The sequence below is a fragment of the Amyelois transitella genome, chromosome 12 (genome assembly GCF_032362555.1).
Source record: "Amyelois transitella isolate CPQ chromosome 12, ilAmyTran1.1, whole genome shotgun sequence".
In the NCBI taxonomy this organism is placed as follows: Eukaryota; Metazoa; Arthropoda; class Insecta; order Lepidoptera; family Pyralidae; genus Amyelois; species Amyelois transitella.
The window spans coordinates 8,867,931-8,886,949 of record NC_083515.1 but is presented as its reverse complement, the minus strand read 5'-3'; the positions used below and the strand labels follow the sequence as shown (position 1 = coordinate 8,886,949).

At 35.5% G+C, this 19,019-nt stretch overlaps 1 protein-coding gene across 1 annotated transcript in view; it reads right to left on the bottom strand.

Annotated features, from left to right (window-relative positions):
- Window positions 1-19,019, bottom strand: part of LOC106141703 (thrombospondin type-1 domain-containing protein 7A-like) — a 59,898-nt gene that overhangs the window by 13,255 nt on the left and 27,624 nt on the right. The window contains exons 2-9 of the mRNA XM_060946913.1: window positions 5,197-5,278; window positions 4,848-4,955; window positions 3,388-3,533; window positions 2,214-2,342; window positions 1,872-2,092; window positions 1,326-1,431; window positions 665-873; window positions 56-251 (exon numbers count right to left, since the gene is read on the bottom strand). Coding sequence (XP_060802896.1) covers window positions 56-251; window positions 665-873; window positions 1,326-1,431; window positions 1,872-2,092; window positions 2,214-2,342; window positions 3,388-3,533; window positions 4,848-4,955; window positions 5,197-5,278 — 1,197 coding nt within the window. The remainder of the gene's footprint in view (window positions 1-55; window positions 252-664; window positions 874-1,325; window positions 1,432-1,871; window positions 2,093-2,213; window positions 2,343-3,387; window positions 3,534-4,847; window positions 4,956-5,196; window positions 5,279-19,019) is intronic.

Below are 19,019 nucleotides of genomic sequence, written 5' to 3'. Positions count from 1 at the left end.
CTTTAGGCAAGATATTTAAGACCTTTTAAGAAAAAAATAACTTGCTAAATCTTACTAGGAGTAGCGTGAGCCAGGATATGCCTCCTTCTTGTCCTGGTGGGTGGTGGATTGGTGGCCACAGCACAGGAACCCGAGCAAGGCGACCAACTTCCCCAAGAAGACACCACGCAGTCGCCGGCGCAGGCGATGTGGCATCTTTCCATGCGGGTTGGAGCCGCAGTACCACTACACCAAGCACGCTGAGCCTCTTTCTGGTATAAAAATGAGCAGTGATTTAAATTGGGGTTATAATCAGCCTCAGCATTTTGTATAGTGTGAATTCCACTATTATGTTGTACTTGAAAATTGTACTATTATTTGTCTCCTGTAAATGTCTAAGACAAGTTAGGCGACTAAGTACACCTAGTTCAATAACCACGATTCAAGCTGGGTTAAATTACGGAAGTCAGACAAGAGTCGCTCTGTTTATTTTTTCTTGACTTGAGAAAATAAATAGAAATAATAACTCTTGGATTGTGGACAGAAGTAACAAGGACTTTTCCCTGAGAAGGGCGCATAAGTGGCAACCGCCAGGAGGATGAAACAGTAATAAATTTACATGCTTTTTATCACACATGTCAATGGGCATAATATATAGCCGGAAGCAAATTTACAAACTTCTAACCCCATCATGTCCCACACATCTTAGCTCACGAGTGCGTTTCCCAGGGCCGCAACTGGTATGTGGTCGATTCAAGATGCACGGGCCCCAAGGCAAGGCTTTCCACGAGGCGCACCGAGGGGTGGAACAAGTCCTCTTTTCTTCCAGAGGGGGGCAGGGAGCTCCGCCCCCAGACGCCGCGGTGATCACGCGGCGCCGGCGTACGCTGTAGCCTGGAAAATAATATTAAATTTTCATTTTGTGGCATTAAAATGTCAGTTTATATTTTGTCCCTGATTCTATTTGGTATAAATTAGCAGCTTTTGCATTCATACGTATAACCACATTTATGTTCCTTAGAGGGTAAACAGTCCCAGCAGTCTTGAAAAGGAAAGGCCACATTCAGTTGAATGGCTTAATGATAGAATCGAGATTCAAATAGTGACAGGTTGCTAGCCCATCAACGAAAAAGAATCCCAAGTTTATCCTTAGTCGTCTTTTATTCCATCAATATTTATTAAGGTACTGCCATTGCATCGATTTATAAGTTAGAAAAGTTTTGGATTTTGTGGCTATGTTCATTGTGTGATTAATTCATGATTGTAGTCTAAAGTCTAGGCCATAAAGCGGTTAAGCGTGGACTATTTATGTTGCCAACAAAAAAAAAATTACAACATAGATATACCAGCAGTGGTAAGTTGCTGGACAGGATAAAGCGGACAGCCGTCGGTGGGCTGGCAGGCACCCCATTCACCCCACTCGCCCACTTCACAATCCCGCGGACATGGCACCTGAAACAAACGTGTTTGGAGATTTAGATGACGTATTGACATAAATGGGCCAAAATTTGAATAATAATGTTTTTAGTTTGTAAATTTAGAATAGTTTTTTTTAATATTAATAATTAATATTAGTTTATATTATTTAATTAGGTATATTTGTTATTAGTACAGTTCAGAAATCGTAATAGTCACAGAAATTGTAATAGTTAAATAAATTAAATGTACAACTAAATTTGCTACGTGTATTTTGGGGAAACAAATTATGCTTTCAACATTATCTTAATCGTTTTCGGTTCGGTTGCACATACTAAATTTCTCGTCGTCTTTGCTGTCATCCATTATTTATCTTTAAACTTATTCATTCATCCCAACATCGTTTAATTTTCATAAACGTATTTAATAATTACATCATTGTAATGAAGATAATATCTGATATTAAATTGACATACCTCACAAGGCTGGACTAGTGTAGGAAGAGTCGCATGCGCACAATGAGACGTATGCAAGAAACTGCCGTCAGCTCGCACACACGTGGCTTCGCGTCTTTGTAGTCCTCCTCCACAGCTGGCTTGGGCGTTCTCTTTATCATCTTCATCTGCTTGTTCATCATCATCATCGTCATCATAGATAGCATCGTTATCGTCAGCATCATCGTCGCTGTCATCATTTGCTGTAATGTCATTGTTTTTGATAAAATTTCTTTAGTTATTATTATAATGTTGACAGAGAAATGTTAAATGCGCAATGGTGGAAGTTAAAGGTTATAGAAAAGCAATTGTTTTAAAATTTACCAGGGGGCGGGGTAGCGGTTTGCTCGATGGTGACACGACACGAGCCCCAAGGGCCGGGGGTCCAATGCGCAGTGGGCTCCAACACCCCGGGTCTCACTTCTTCTATCAAGTCGCAATCCTTTCCGCCTCCTAGAGTCACAACAAAGAAAGTTAAAATCTAAAGTCATCATTCGAGTTTGAGATTCGGGACAGTTGACCTGTTCATCTAAGTGTTACGAGTTTTTAATATCACCACACCACGGCCCACAGATGACGGTCTGGGAAACAAATATTTCATATCGAATATAGACTTAAGTGATTCAAGCCGAATAATTCATCGAAATAATATTCTTTCAGGCAGAATTTATATGTAAATCTGATCCAGCCAGACCAAGATAAATGTTAGACGGAAATAATGATTCTGTCATTAAATGTTCCAATATTTTATTTTGCAAATAACGTTTTAGCTCCTTTAGTCGAATTAATTCCAAGCGAGTTCGGCACGGCAAGGGGAAAAATCCACTTATATTATCTTACTTCATTTTATACGCAAAAATATGCCCTTTACTACAGTGGAAGTACAAACAATTGCCGAGCAATTAGGCCCTGAGTCGTAAATGCTAACACCGTTTAAAGCCTCCGTATAATTTAGCTCGCTTGCACTTCGTTACGTAAAACGTTGTTTGAAAGGTCTCAGGTGAAATTTCATTTCGCAGATAAAATTGTTGTGTCTAATACCTATGAGAAAGCACAATTGTATGTTGTTTAATTTTAAGGTTTCGAACTGTAGGATACAAAAATTATTATGACATACAGTCGGTAGATGGACATGATGAAATTTCAATGGTTATGCCATTTGGCTACGAAAAATGGAATGGAAAATGGAACCCTAATCTAATGAATAGGTATTTTGTTGGCTTAAATCATCTGATGATAAGATTACGTTCTTTTGAAATCCGTCTTTGAGAAATTTTGACTTATCATTCAAAATTTCTTTCATTGGTGGTTTCATGGATTTCAAAGGTGATAACCTTTCCTCCTCACTTTGGAGAGGAGTCCGATGTGCGTCTCTGACTACTATCCTGAAATGATTAAGTCAGGTTTATATATGAAGCGACTATCGTCTCACCTCTGCAGCTTTTTTAGGTAAACCTTGGTTATACAGTGATAAGTAGCTTAATAAAAAAATGGTGACCTTGTGGTAGCCGCTGCAGCCTTCGAGTGCGCACCAGCAAGCCGTCGGCCCTGGGTCGCCATGGAAACCAGTCCCCGAGGATGCAGTCATCCTTCATCACGCATATCCTGAATGCGCCCATGTGCTGTATAGCTTTGCCACAGAATCTATAATGACAAAAATAGTTTAACAATAATTATATCTTAAAAAAATAATAGGTAATAACGGATTAAGTTGCATTACGGATATGTGTGAAAAATTAAACACGTCTTAATTTTTATAAGTTTTCATGATATTTATTGATTTTGTAAAAAAAAATCAAAATACGAAAGTGTTAATCCATTTCGTTTTAATAACATATTTGTAAGTCGCCAGTATTTTAATAGTTTTGTGACATTATAATTGATTTAAACAAACTTTTTTTATTAATTTCAATGAGTAATGAAAACGTGAAGTCAATCCAGCTATAAATGTAAAAATAAGTAACGTTTGTTTGTAATCTCTTCACGGCAAAGCTACTGAACCTAATTTCATGAAATTAGACTGGACATTGTTAACTTACTTACTGCTTCTATTGTAAGCTAGTTTACAAAAAAAAAAACTACATTTCCGCATTAAATATAAAACGCCATTCGATCAACCCCTCCTCCCCCACTGACCTAGTTCCACAAAATGTCATAAGAATGCACGCGACCTGAATGGCGATAGTAAAACTTAAGATGTGCGGCTAAGCTTGGATTGTGTGCCAACTTTGTAGGGATTTAGGGCAAACTTCTAATGAGGTTAGCGAGTACGTTTCGTTACTTTCTGATTTATTACATCTAAAGTTGGTGACTACAGACCATTTTCTTTTTTTCGCCTAACAGGAGGATAGATAAAGTCTTTATTGCACCATAAGAGTAAGAGTAAGATATACCATTATGTTTTTATCCGACAAAAAAAAAATTAAGTCATCTTCGTAGTTTAGTTAAATTTTGTAGCCAGAATGGCAAATTTGGACTCAAATGATTTGCCTTGTATTTTTTTTATAATGAAGTTACTTTTGAACATTATTTGGAATTCCCAAAAGCGCCTCCGTTAGTAGAGTCCTTTGTTGATTTTTCAAAACAAAAAAGTCACCACGTAGGTGAATTAGTTTACTTTGTATTTTGATTTATTAATATTTAGGTGTTTAAATTTATAATATAAATTATAGCTTTCTAGTGCCTTCTTATCCAGAACACTAGATTGAAAAGACAGTCGGAAGGACTGACACTGAACTGAAAATGGAATTTTAAAAGCATCCTAATGTTTTGTTCTTGCGTTTAGTAAGTTAGCAGCGAGCGGCTATATACGCAAGTATCGACTTATTTTTATTTTTATTAAAAATATGTATTTGAATGCTCACACCAACAAATGTACATATTTATTTTAAATGTTTTCTCTGTAAGTGAAATGTAAATTTCTTTGAGAAATAAAGTTCTTTAACCATAAAAACGTACATAGGTTCGACGAAGCGGCCATCTTTCCGTCGACATTGCACCTGCCGCCGTTGGAGCCCGAGGCGCGGGGTGTGCACTAGGGAGTCCGGGTTCTTCTGCTTGGTGTATCTGAAAAAGTTTAAAAAAAAATTCATATGTCGATGATCATCTTTTTGTCAAAACGTAAAAAAAAATAAATTCAAATTCAAATTCAAAATTTTTATTCATAATTATAGGATACTTCATATCGCATAATAATTGTCAAAATAATTGTCAAAAAGATGAAATGGCCTATCAGTCTTTTTAAGATTGTTGGCTCTGTCTACCCCGCAAGGGATGTAGACGTTATTATATGTATGTATGTATATACCTTTCCGCCGCACGGTCCCTCTCCTGAAGTTCGCATTCAGACCAGCGACCCACGAAGATAGTATACTCGGAGTCAGGACCCTCTGAAACAAACATAAAGCCCATTGTCAATTTAAATATACAGTCTTACCTTCTTTATTACTATTGTTATTATAATTTATCATGTTATTAAAAAATATTACATACATACATATATATGTATATATAGTCATGTCTATATCACTTGCGGGGTAGACAGAGCCAACAGTCTTCAAAGCCACGTTTAGCTGTTTGGCTTACTGATATAATTGAGATTCATTAACTGACAGGTTGCTAGCCCGCCGCCCAAAAGTAAATCCCAAGTTTATAAGCCTATCACTTAGTCGCCTTTTACGCCATGGGAAAGAGATGGAGTGGTCCTATTCTTTTCTATTTTTGTGCCGGGAACCACACGTCACTTTATATATTAAAATATAAATATTATAATATAGAATAAGACGACAGATCTGTGCACGTGTAAAGCCATAACTGAAAAATGCGTTCTGAATATAATCTTTATAAAAAAGGTTTAAATGTTTCGATTTGTGTGATATTGGAAATCCTTTGTGCAGACAAGAATTAGTTTATAATCTGTCACGGCGACACAAACTAGTCGAGATTCAACCTCTTTTACATATACATATATCAATTCAATTCTAAAAAAAAAAACTCTTATAATGACTCATTTCGTTAAAATATAAAAAGAAATACCTACTGTACACGAAAGAAATAAGAAACGTCGTAGATTTTAATTTGATAGAAGCCGGTTCGTAGCCAAAGGTTTTTTCCAGAAAAAAGATTGAAGATAAAAGATAACAAGCCCGGATACAGTTGTGTGTGGGCGTGATCAAGTTAACAAGATACCGAAATAGCGGCAAGCCGAGAGATATATTTCAAAGTAGGTATATAGGGGTCAGCAACTGGATTGTATTTTTCGCTGAACTGAAATCAGATAGGTATATTCATGTAATTCAAATCGATTGAGTATCTTCGGAGATTACCCGCCACAAACGTATGAACTCAGAAACTCTTACCTTTTTTAATAAGACAGTATATTTTATATTTATATAGGAAAAAAAAATGTCTATACTAATTCCAAAATGCTGGACAACGCAAGACTTATTAGTCGTCATGATTTTTGCAATACGCCTTTGCCGTCTTTTTAGTAATTTTGGATGTTCTATTCGCGCTTTGACGAGGGAAAATTAAAAATAAATAGATTAAATATAAATACTTTTTTTGTAAGTGGCCAGTAGTAATCCCTTCCAATCTTTGAGGTTGCAATTCAGTCAGATTCAGATAGATATTTTATTAGGTTTTATTGTTCAGTTTAAATCCAATATTCTTTTTTTTATTTTGTTCACTTTATTAACTTTTGTCATCGTCATGTCATGTTTTTAATTTTTACACTGTTCTTTTCTTTTTCTTTCTTTTCTTTGGTTTTAATTGTGACTCCAATAATATCAAGTAATCTGTGAATAAATGTCCGGGTGTTGTAAAACGCCTCGACACATGCCGATTGGATGTCGGATTAATATTACAATAAGGCAACTGTTTGTTTTTACTTTAAATAAGTACTTAAGGTAAGATATAATTGTGTAATGCTCATAAAGTTTTATTTATTCATTCAAATATTTTTTTGTGTTCTTATAACATAGTTGTTAGTTATTCCTAATAAATAAATATTACTTATAAAGAGGAAAGGGTACACACCCTTATCTTTGTTTGTAACTAATGAATTAAGTCTTAAAGCTGAACGTGGGCTGCCTGTCTTACAAGACTGCTGGCTCAGTTTACTCCGCAAGGTATACAGACGTGATCATATGTATGTATGTTGTAAAATAAACTCAAAAACTACTATAACGATTTTGACGAAATTTGACACAGAGATAGAATAGGCTTTTTCTGGAAATTCCCACAGGAACGGGAAAAGCTAGTCTATGATTTTTCTGCATGTAAAGTGGCATTCATTTAGGCAGTCAATTACTTAACGACGAAGAATCACGGAGACTTCATTGTGTATGATAACAGAATCTGCAGCTTAACTAACTTAATGTAATTGTACCAGCGCGCTTCTAATTTGATAGCGCATTCACTTAATTAACCCAAACTCTCTTGGTTGTTACACTTAATAATAGGTACTTGTGAGACAAGGTGAATGTTTAAATATTTATACCATATTATAAGATACGATTATCATGAGCTTAAAAATTACAAAACAATACAGGAAGAAAATAAAAAGAAGCGTTGGAAGGGAAGGCCTAGACGAAGTACCTTGATCATACCAATTGACAATTATTGTTGTATTAGTTGGAAGCATCCCTTAGTCGCCTTTAGTCGCAGCTTTGAGTGGGCTTATTTTTGAGTACAGCGAACCATACGACAGTCTCAAAATATCGCTTCTTTTATCATAATAATACATACCTATTACAAAATAAGATTCATGGAGGGCTGAAAGGTCAGATATACGAATACTATACAAATGAAGATGTAAGTTATAACATTATGCGAGATACAACCAGTGTCATTGACCCCTTTAAAAGAATTTATGTTTATAATTTTGTGTTACAATATGAAGATTCTGGACTATTGAAGATCCATAGAGGAGGACGACACCTAATTAGGAAAATAAAAGCACTTTGCGGGATAGACAGAGCCAACAGTTTTGAACAGACTGACAGACCATGTTAAGCCGTTTGGTTTAATGATAGAATTGAAATTTAAAAAGTGCCAGGTTGCAAGCCCATCGCCTAAAAGAAGAAACCTCAGATAATAAGAGTATCCCGTACCCGTCCCGTCGCCTTTTACGACATCCAGGGCAAAGAAATGGAATGATGATGATGAATGATCCTATTCTTTTTTTATATTATTACGCCGGGCACCATACGGCACCAAAGTAAGGTAATTAAGTATATGTTATATAACTTTATGCGAAATATATCCTGTGTCATTGACCCCTGTAAGAGGGTTCCTGTTTATGAACCCAACATAACATCCCCCAACTAAGCAATCAGTCGGAGCGTGTAAACAGTCAATAATATAGCTCTCAGACCGCTGTAAATTATATCTCAGACATTAGTAGACAATGGAATCATAGCCTATTGTTCTGTTGGTACGAAGAGGCTGATAAAATAAAGCTAGGTTTTCATCGTGGAAAAATAAAATATTTATAATAATGACTTGTATCGGTTTTTTTTTTATTTGTGAGAATTTTATCTTTTCACTTATTTTAAAATTTATTGAGCCTAAACAGGTGAAGTTATTGCTAAAAGCATTCCCTTTTAGTTAACCTTTGTAAAATGACATACCAATATATCAAGATAAAATCTGTGTAATTTGTACCATATATATTCTCCAAAAAAAAAAACAATATTTCATTTTGTTTAATACGGAACCATGTTTATGAATACTCGCTGAGAAATATTTGATGTTTTTTTTTACATAATATGATGTCACGTTCTTCTTCCTCCTAGCTTTAGTACCGGTTGCATCTTCACCACTCTGGAGAAGAGCACGGGGTATGGCTTTTACAATGGATCCAGGATTGGTTGCGTCAGGTTTTTACACGAAGCGACTCCCATCTGACCTCCGCAACCTCTGCAGGTAAACCTAACCCGTATTGGATCGAGCATGGTTACACATGCAGTTTTCTGATCTGAATGTGCAGGTCTCCTTACGATGTTTTTTCTCACTGTAAGAGAATCGGTTGGTAATCTAACTAATGTACGTATCTTCGAAAATAGTTATTGGTACATGGCCGAGGTGGGATTCGAACCTGTGCCTTTCTGCGCATCACGGATTTTAACCGGGCACCTTACCGATTCGCCCTCTGATTCTCTCAATTAAAATACATAATATGATATGAAATTATTACTTACTAATTATCGTTTTACACCAATTCTTACCTTTCTTTAGCAGGTATGATAAAGATGAGTGATGAAAAGGATTATAATTTAATATTATTATTATAATGTTTATTATGTAATCGTTTCTATGCCTCTCAACTATAACTGGATACCTACACTGCAAGTTACGTACATTCCTTGTGTGCAAGTAATTGCTAATTTGCCACAAACTTGTGTACAACTCGAGTAATAAAGTTTCTACACGAGCCAATAAGGAATGAAATGCATTCTAGAAGATATAAAACAGGACGGGTGTCCTTTAATCTGGCACATGAAGTCACTTTCAATTACCTACGCTATATGAGAAAGACAAAAGTGTCAAAAAGATAAAAGTCCCCTTTTAGTAGAAGACTAAGCTAATATTTAAGAGATTTTTGGTAGCTATCCATAATGTATATGTATCTTGGACTGGCTGCGTCCCGGGGTTTTCCAATGAAATTTTGGGATATAAAATAGGTACCCTACGTTATACTATACCTATGTTCGTACTTACTTCCATCAAAATCCGTCTAATAGGTTATTGCAAACACCTTTGCATTTATAAAATAAGTAGGTGTGAATCGGGGTTGTGGAAAGCTTACCCCTAGTTTTGACAAGACAATATTATATTATGAAGATATTAGTAGAAGGTTCAACATAGCCTTTTATTGATTATTACAGAAAGTGCAACTTTCTCTTATTTCACAGGGAACCCTAAAAAGAACAACGCCCCGTTGTGGATGAGACTTAAGAGTGCAATATTACTTGGGAACTTCGTATAAATAAGTTTGCTCGGTGGCATCCTTTGACGCAAGCTTTATTGCAGCTTTTTCTCATTATTCGACGTTTTTAACCCCGCTCTCGAAGTTTCCTCAGCGGGAAATGCTTTGTCATTAAATACTTTGTACTCCTGTGAATTCTAAAATTACAAGGTATAAGGTAATTACAGTTTTATGCATATTTTTGTACAGATTTTTTTTATTTTTGTTTATGAAATATACGTTTTCATGTTTTCATCGCTTAACTCTTTTTATACAGAGATAAAATAACTAACAGAGAACCCCTTTTTATAACGAAAATAGAACTTTTTGATTATTTGGCAAGATTTTAGGGTTGTCGAAGCAACTTTTACTTCTTCCTCCTTGCATTAGTCCCGGTTACATTCCTAACTTATCAACCTCTACCTCTCTGAAGAGGACTCGAGGTGCGTCTTTGACTATAATTAACGCTTGCGTAAGTCAGTGTTTTCTTCAAAGTCAGTAACGGCTGTGCTCCACGACCAGTGCAGGGGAACCTAATCCATATTGGTTCATGGTAAAAGCAATCAGATACTTAAATGTTCTTTTGATGACTGAAGATGTCGTTCTCTGAAAAAAGATGGAGTAATATAACTCTAGAGTACCGGGAATCAACAGACAACATATGAATAGCTATTATTACTTACAAACATATATTTCATACAAAATAAATTGATTCCATTTCAACAACTAAACACACTCATGTACAACCGCCTTTATTTCCGCTTCAAGGGGATGCCTCGTGAAATTAAATTGTCGGGAACTTCCACAGGGAACTTCGTAGTGTCTATTGTCTTTATCTGGCATCCATAATTGAAAATTGTTTGGAACTGGAAACTGCCTTATGTTATCTTATTCGTTTGTAGTGCAATAAGCTTTATTGAAAGACTAAATAGCAGTATTTATTTTTAAATAAACCTTAAACTTTGAAGAAAGAGTTAGTGGATGAGGCAAAAATTATTTCCGTTCAAAAGTGCTAAGGTTCACACCGTATCATGTCATGTACTAATGACTCTTTTCCGAGTTTAGTTTAGTATATAAGTTTGATTAGTGACCGATGTTCTTACAGTGAAGGAAAGTATAGTGAGGAAACAATTTCAGGCATCTAGATGATCCAAAATGGGGGGTTGTGGAGTTCAGACAGGTGTCGTTCGTGTAAACGCCAACTTAACGATTCGGCATATATAATAATCGCTAAACGTATAATAATTCTCATGAGATCGCTTTTAAAGAAACTAATTTGATCGATTTTATTAAAAACGGGCTAATGTCTGGATAGGAAGATGACCGTTAAAAAATTACCAAATAAAAGTTTGAAGCTACTGAAAAAGACAAACGTCAAATCATTTATTCGCAACATACTAGATTCACAAAATATCATAAATTGACATTTGTAAAGATAATATTACTTTTTGCCGTTCGAGAGCAAGCGATAGAAATATACTCGTTCATTTTCTGACTGTGTCAGTAACTTTGAAAGCCATATAATTTGCGGGAGTGCTTATTGATCGGTATTTACCTTAATGGCGGTCGCAAATTAACGGAACGAGAGCGAAAATGTTATGGTACACGTGTTCTATATTGGTCGACCCTTGTGGCATAGTTATAATTTTGCTTGCCTCTAAATTTTGATGTCGTGGGTTTAATCCCCGGGTCATGGCGAGGAACTGTATTTGATGAGAATTGGTTTGGGTATTTGATGAATTTGATCTAGGTATCTTTAATGCCTTTGAAATAATATACAATTGATACAAAATCATTACTATCATGCCTTTTTTCTGGAGTGGTAAGCAGACTCAACATTTTTCCGCTTCACCAGAACGTCCTCGATTTGACCAAGGCATTGACGATTATGAATATTAAGAAATTGAATTTGAACTATTTAAGGACCTCAACTTTTGTAATTCGTAAATAATACATTCGTAATATTGAGATAAAGTAATCTTGTTGTAATATCTTTGTATTGCTTGAATGATAGCTCTTACCCCGAACAAAACATAGTTGCAAAGTGCATTCGTAGATCGTAAGACATAAAAATATGAAGCACTTAGATTCCCATCAGACTATACGAGCGCGGAAGCCGGGCTTCAGATATGGAGATGACACTTTTATGTAGGGTGTCCACATAGACTCAGATCGAAACGGATACCTCAAGAAATAACTTAACTTAGCGTGTAAAATTTTAAAAGAGTTTCAGTCAAAGTTTAATTTTGGAAACTTTTTTGACTTTTGCTGTAACTAAAATAGAAAAATATATAAATGTACCGTAGCGGGTTGCCGAGCAAAGCGACTACAGAGCAAGATAATATTGGCAAACAAAATTTCACTCTAGCAAAATTTTGGTAAATGTCTTAAAAAATATTTTTATTTTATCACTAGATTTACACTATGTCTTAAAAGATTTGGGGACAATAAATTGCTCTTGTAAAATTTAATTTGTGATTAAAAATGGAAATGATGTGATTGTTGGATCAATTTATATCCAATAATCACTAAGAGTGAATAACTTTAATATCTTTTTATCTTAATGTCTCTATTAGTATCTTCCGTTCAAAGAGCAATGTACCAAGAAACTAATCCGAGAAAGTTTAGAGACGTAGTAACCCTACTTTTATATTGCTACTTAAGATGAGGAAGCACATAAAACGCTAGTTATCTGGGCACCATTGTGACACTTTTGCATATGGATGTGACTACTAAAGTATTCCTACACTCCAGTTCAGATTTTTAAGTCCTTTTGCTCGCACATCTTTATGGGCTACACGTTAATGTTACGTTTGTAATTTGAAATACTTACATTAATATATCGATTTATAATCGGGACATACTATTTTTACCACGTCAAGCTTTGAGATAGTGACGGTTGCCGCCTAAAAGAAAAATCCCAATCGCCTAAAAGAAAAATCCCAATTCACTGGATTGAGTATTGACTTTTACTATCAAGAGCGCGGAAGGAGAAGCAGTTGGCACGCTATGGTTTTTATTTGACAGTCGAGCGTGGTAGACTAAAATATAATTCCTTTGACAAATATAAAAATATACAGTAAATATTCAGGCTATTAGCATATTGATGAGTTTGCCAAATTATAAATGGCTGTAGGAATACGAACCCGCTTATTGGGCGATCTACATTGCTAATGAATTTTGCTAAATTATTCAAATGACGAGATGACAGCCCTTTACAGGCCTCGATTCGATCCAACTCGAACTTACAGGATTAAATGGGGCGTTTAAAATTGTATTGAATTTTAAGTCGAAGGCCTGTGATGATCCAAAATAAGGTAAGGCCCCTTGCAAATAATTTTTCTGGATTTGTTTTGTTGATAATACGTTTCGCACACACACAACAGTTCAATAAATTTTCAGAATGCTATATGTTAGAGATTTGATGGAGAAGATATGAATTCAGAACTGTCTGTAATGGTATAAGTTATTATATATTTGGTTCACGTATTTTATATACAAATAATTTTATTTTTTATAAAAATTTTGTTATTAAATAAATATATGTAAAATGTCAGTTACATTGAATGAATATTGAAATTATCGTCAAAATTAGAATAGGTAGGAATTGAATAGAATGATGATGAGTCATCATAATATCAGCTACAATTTCTACAAGTTCACCCAAGGATAAAAGAGAACGTAAAACAGAGACTCCAATCCTCTGAAGACCAATCGTAGCAAACACAATACACAACCTATAATAAATTTCACAGAATTCCAGAAAGTAATTTCATTACTGGCAATATTATTCACGGTCGCCTTGGGACAGATTGGCGCAGTTCTAAACGTATGCAAATGTCCGTCTGTCTGGATCTAGATACGCTGCAACGACTCGCCAGATAGCCTGGAGACTGGAGACTGGATGCGGTACAAGTGAATCATTCACTACATTCACATTATAAAGCAGTCTGAATGGTTGAGTTTTTTTTTATCATTCGTTCAATATAGTAAAAATCAAAACATACAAAATAAAGCTGCCGAATCGTGGAAATTACTAATTTTGTAGCTGGCATCTTTCTATTATTTAAACTAGTTTTAAAAAGCTCTATATGAAAAGAGATCATAGCTTCATGAAAACGGACATATCATAACCGGGTTTAGCTAATGCTATATTTCAACGTCAAATAAATCATAATTTGTGATACATTCCTATCCATCAAAATGTCCATGACGGGAATCCAAATACCCGTGTAGGAGCAGCATCCTTCGCCCATATTCCTGGCAACATCCAAAAAGCGAACGCCATTCATCAAAGTCAATATTTTTTCGGAGATTACGCTTTTTCGTTCCTCAGTTCATGTTTCCTTATTACCCATTTTTTATGCAAAATAAATTGTTTTCGCGCTGGAATTAATTAAAGTGATATATAGGATTTTTTTTATTATTTTTTAAGCGAATTCTGGTGCCCGAAGTTACGCGATGGGTGCAACTAGAAATACGCAAAAATCAAGGAGAATATACTTTTATACTTAATATATCATTGGTATGCCCGATTAAATTGACGGCCTCTGTGGCGCAGCGGTAGTACGCTTGTCTGTGACACCTGAGGGCCCGGGTAGATTCCCGGCTAGGGCACGATGAGAAAAGAACTTTTTCTGATTGGCCTGGGTCTTGAATGTTTATCTATATAAGTATTCATTATGAGATATAGTATCTTTGAGTAAGTATCTCGTAACACAAGTCTCGAATTTACTTCGAGGATAACTCAATCAGTGTAATCTGTCCAAAAAAAATTTATTTGATTTGGAATTTTATAATTAACTGTCATGTTTTTGGAATCGTTGATATCTTAGTTTTCAATATTAACGCTTTTGTGCTTTTATGAATAAGGTCAGTACACATACTTAAATTCAACTTATTGTGTCTTGGAGTAGTGATTAATGACTATTGTGGGTAGGTTTGAATAAAGAGTTGGATTTAACGTAGTAGTAGTTATAAGCTTCTCCTTCTGTGAAATGTAAACGGAATTCTTTATCATTACTACTTATTCTGGTTGACTGGACCATATCCCTGAATGGGTTTAATAAATACGATTATTGTAATATTTACCAATGGGTCTTAAAAGGCGACTAAGGGATTATATACTTGGGATTCTTCTTTTAGGCGATGGGCTAGAAACCTGTCACTATTTGAATCTCAATTGTATTATTAGCTAAACAGCTGAACCAGCCAAAATTCAGCCAACAGTCTTTTCAAGATTTTTTTCATAATGTTTTTTTCTCTTATATTAAAGTTATTACAATCAACAAAAACCATTATACTACCATTTATATCCTTTAACGTTAAATATGATTAACATTATCGTCGTATATTCAAATCGATTAGTGACCCTTTGAACCCTCCCTTTCAGTGTTCAGCGCGCAACATTATGTTCCCAGGTATGATGTAAATGTACCCGATTACCATATTAATCGATTTTCGGATTCGGATTACATACTCGTGTGTTTTGACCATCATTGAAGCCCGCAAAGAGGACTAATTTTCCCCATTTTTTTTACATTTTCCATTATTTCTTCGCTCCTAATAGTTACAGCGTGATGTTATATAGACTAAAGCCTTCCTCGATAAATGGTCTACTAAACACAAAACATAATTTTTCAATTCGAAGCAGTAATTCCTGAGATTAGCGCGTTCAAACAAACAAACAAACTTTTCAGCTTTATAATATTAGTATAGATATATCTCTGCATAATAATCAGATTATACCCTTTGCTGACACTAATCACCTCAACATTAACTTATATCTACACTATTACTTACAATGTCTGTAGAATGAAAAGATCTGATATACGTTGCGTTTGCTCACATTATTTTTATACAAACAAAAGCGGATTCACCTTTAACGAGGAAACCTTTTAAAAACCCATTTGTTACGAAACCACATTTGATTTTAAGCACAGAGCAGTGAACTTCGCCGCGGGGTGAACAAAGGGGACCACAGAGCAAGGATAACGTCACGCCTGGTTTGATGGCCGGCGGGAATTTACAGTTATGTGAGTCGGGTCGTCATTGCTCTGTTTTATACATACATAAATATGTTCACGTCTATATCCCTTGCGGGGTAGACAGAGCCAACAGTCTTGAAAAGACTGAATGGCCACGTTCAGCTATTTGGCTTAATGATAGAATTGAGATTAAAAAAGTGACAGGTTGCTAACACATCGCCTTTTACGACATCCATGGGAAAGAGTGAGTGGTCCTATTCTTTTTTGTATTGGGGCCGGGAACCACACGGCATTCTTTGTTTTATATACTCGACATTAGTTCCATCTAGCCAAATGTCGATCGACAAACGAAATCGCCGAAGCTAAAGTGATGGAGTGATACCGTACAGTCATCGCTTAAAAACAGGCTAATATTTAATTCTGTGTCGTGTGGTTCCCGGCATAAATAGAAAAAAGAATAGGGCCATTCCATCTCTTTTCTATGGATGTCGTAAAGGGCGAGTAAGGAATAGGCTTATAAACTGGGGATTCTTCTTTCCAAAATTGTAAACAGGAATAAAATGTCCACAATTTACCGAGTTTAGCGCATATATACTGAACGTGGCCTATCAGTCTTTTCAAGACTGTTGGATCAGTCTACCCCGCACGGGATATAGACATGATTATATGTATGTATGCATATATCATTCATTATACAGTCAGAGAAAATAGGGAGACTTTAAAATACGTAGTGAAAGTGACGTAGCGCTGACTCGTAGGCGCTCGTAGCAGTGCTACGATTTCTTGTAGCATTTAATAGAATGTATTATCAGTCAGATTCTGAGATGAATTTAAATTTTTGTTATTGAGATTGAAACAGACAGGTTGTTAGCCCATCGCTTGAAAGAAGAATCCCAAGTTTAAAAACTTTTCCCTGGATTGACTTTTACAATATGCACGTGATGAGAAGTAGCTGGCACTCACTGTGATAAATGTAACACATAAGATATAATTACGTCTATATCGCTTGCGGGGTAGACAGAGCCAACAGTCATGAAAAGACTGAAACGCCACGTCCAGCTGTTTGGGTTAATGATAGAATTGAGATTCAAATAGTGACAGGTTGCTAGCCCATCGCTTAAAAGAAGAATCCCAACTATGTAAGCCTAAACCTTAGTTGCCTTTTACGACATCCATGGGAAAGAGATGGAGTGACCTATTATTTTTTTCTATTGATGCCGTAAACCACAACGGCACTAAATGTAACACAACATAGAAAAATAAAAAAGAAACATATTCACACTTTCCACTTACATCCATCTCTAAAACGCACGCAATTTTCACTTCCGTCCATACTTGAACCACTTTGATGAATAGAGGTTCGCTGTATTCGGCTCACGTAATGAAGTGTGCCGTGCATAACTCCAATTGGGTCATAAATTGAAAATTACCTAGAAGAACTTTGTCATCGTCTAAGCCATAAAGGGTTAAAAAATGTAATGGGCAGAATGTAGTATTCTTCTGGGCAGAGTGTATGTAATATTCTTCTTTAAGGCAATTTGTCAATTATATTATCTACAGAATATAGAGATTGTATTATCCCTGGCAATGACTTGAATACATGTCTGTATTCATTGCGGGGTAGACAGGGCCAGGGTCTCAAAAAGACTCGAAGGTCACGTTGAACATGGCGATAACTTATCTGTAGATTAATTCTGTCTGAGTTATCGCCATAAAGGAAATAAGGGAAATCATTGAAAATAAATTTAAAATATTAAAATTAATTTATAACAAATAGTTTAAATTCACAACTAAAATTTACAAATTATGAATTTACAAAGCACGGACCGGTGAAATATATACATATTGACAAACCCATACCGCTACCAAACAGAAAGACGGTCTTGGCGAAACTATAAATAGGTTTTGCCATAAAAATGAACTATAACATAAAAATACCTGGTTCAATTTACAATAATTCAAAAGTTGTTCCCTCCAAAATGAGATACAAGGCGACATTTTTATAAAGTAATTCAAGCTTTGCTTTGTTACGCCGCACAGCGTAGCTATCGTCTCAGTATGAATTGACGCTAACATTTTCGTTCTCGCTATATTATTTCGCGGCCGCTATTAAAGTAAACACGGCGAGACCCTATGTGGGACCGTGGAATTATCTAGGGACGTGTATATAGTAGATAAAGTTAACTTTGCGCTCTTATAAAATGTGGGTGCAGTGTCGTGTGTAGTTTTGTCTCGTCTTGTTGCCGATGTAAACTGACCCTAAGATGCGCATCTGTTTGGGTCATGCGTTCTGCGCTCTGTGCTTTGGAAAGCTTATATTTCAGTCCCTTGGCTATTATCTCGGAACATCGTCCGAGTTTTAAATTGGTATTTTTATACAAAAGTTTCAGCCGTTGTGTTAGTAATTAGGGTGAATAATGCTCAGCCGTTAATCATTCAAGTATTTAAGATTAAATTGAGATGGGTGAGTTCGACAACTTGTTTTCGTTTTTTAATTTAAAAAATAAAATTACAAACTTACGCAAGTAATGGCTTTCTTTACGAATTTCTAATTATTGTATAAAAATATATGAAGCGCGGTGGGCAGAAGCCACTAAGAATATATTTAAACAAGACATACATAATTTCCGTTTCCTGAAATGGTAGGCAGAAACTACAATTACTATTGAAATAAGTCTAAAAAGAAGTAAGTAGGTTCTTATTTACAAAACTCTTGATGATACCGTATTATATACATATCAAATACCTAGTCTAAATATAGAGAGCATTTCAAAACATGAAATTGTAACAACTTTGAAATTCCCATTGAATTGGCCGGGTTACGAACGAATGGCGGCGGAACGTATACATTTATGGATCCGAGGGATTTGGATTCGGTTATCTCGCACCCACTCAACTTCTGTACATGTAAGAGAAAAATATAACTCACTTTTAAAAAGTGAGGCGTATAATCGATGATGGTCGCCGCGTAAGTAAAAATTCACAATTTCACAGACAGTGAAAATAAAAGAAAAAGTTTTGCTGTTTAGCCGACTAGCTGAAATGATGAAAATTTAAGGATTAAAAAATCCATATAAATGAAGCCTTGCAAAAAAGCCTGTTTTATAATTTATAGAGGTGTTCTTTTCAAATAATAATATGAAAAAATGGTCGGGATTTTAGATCCAGGCCCGG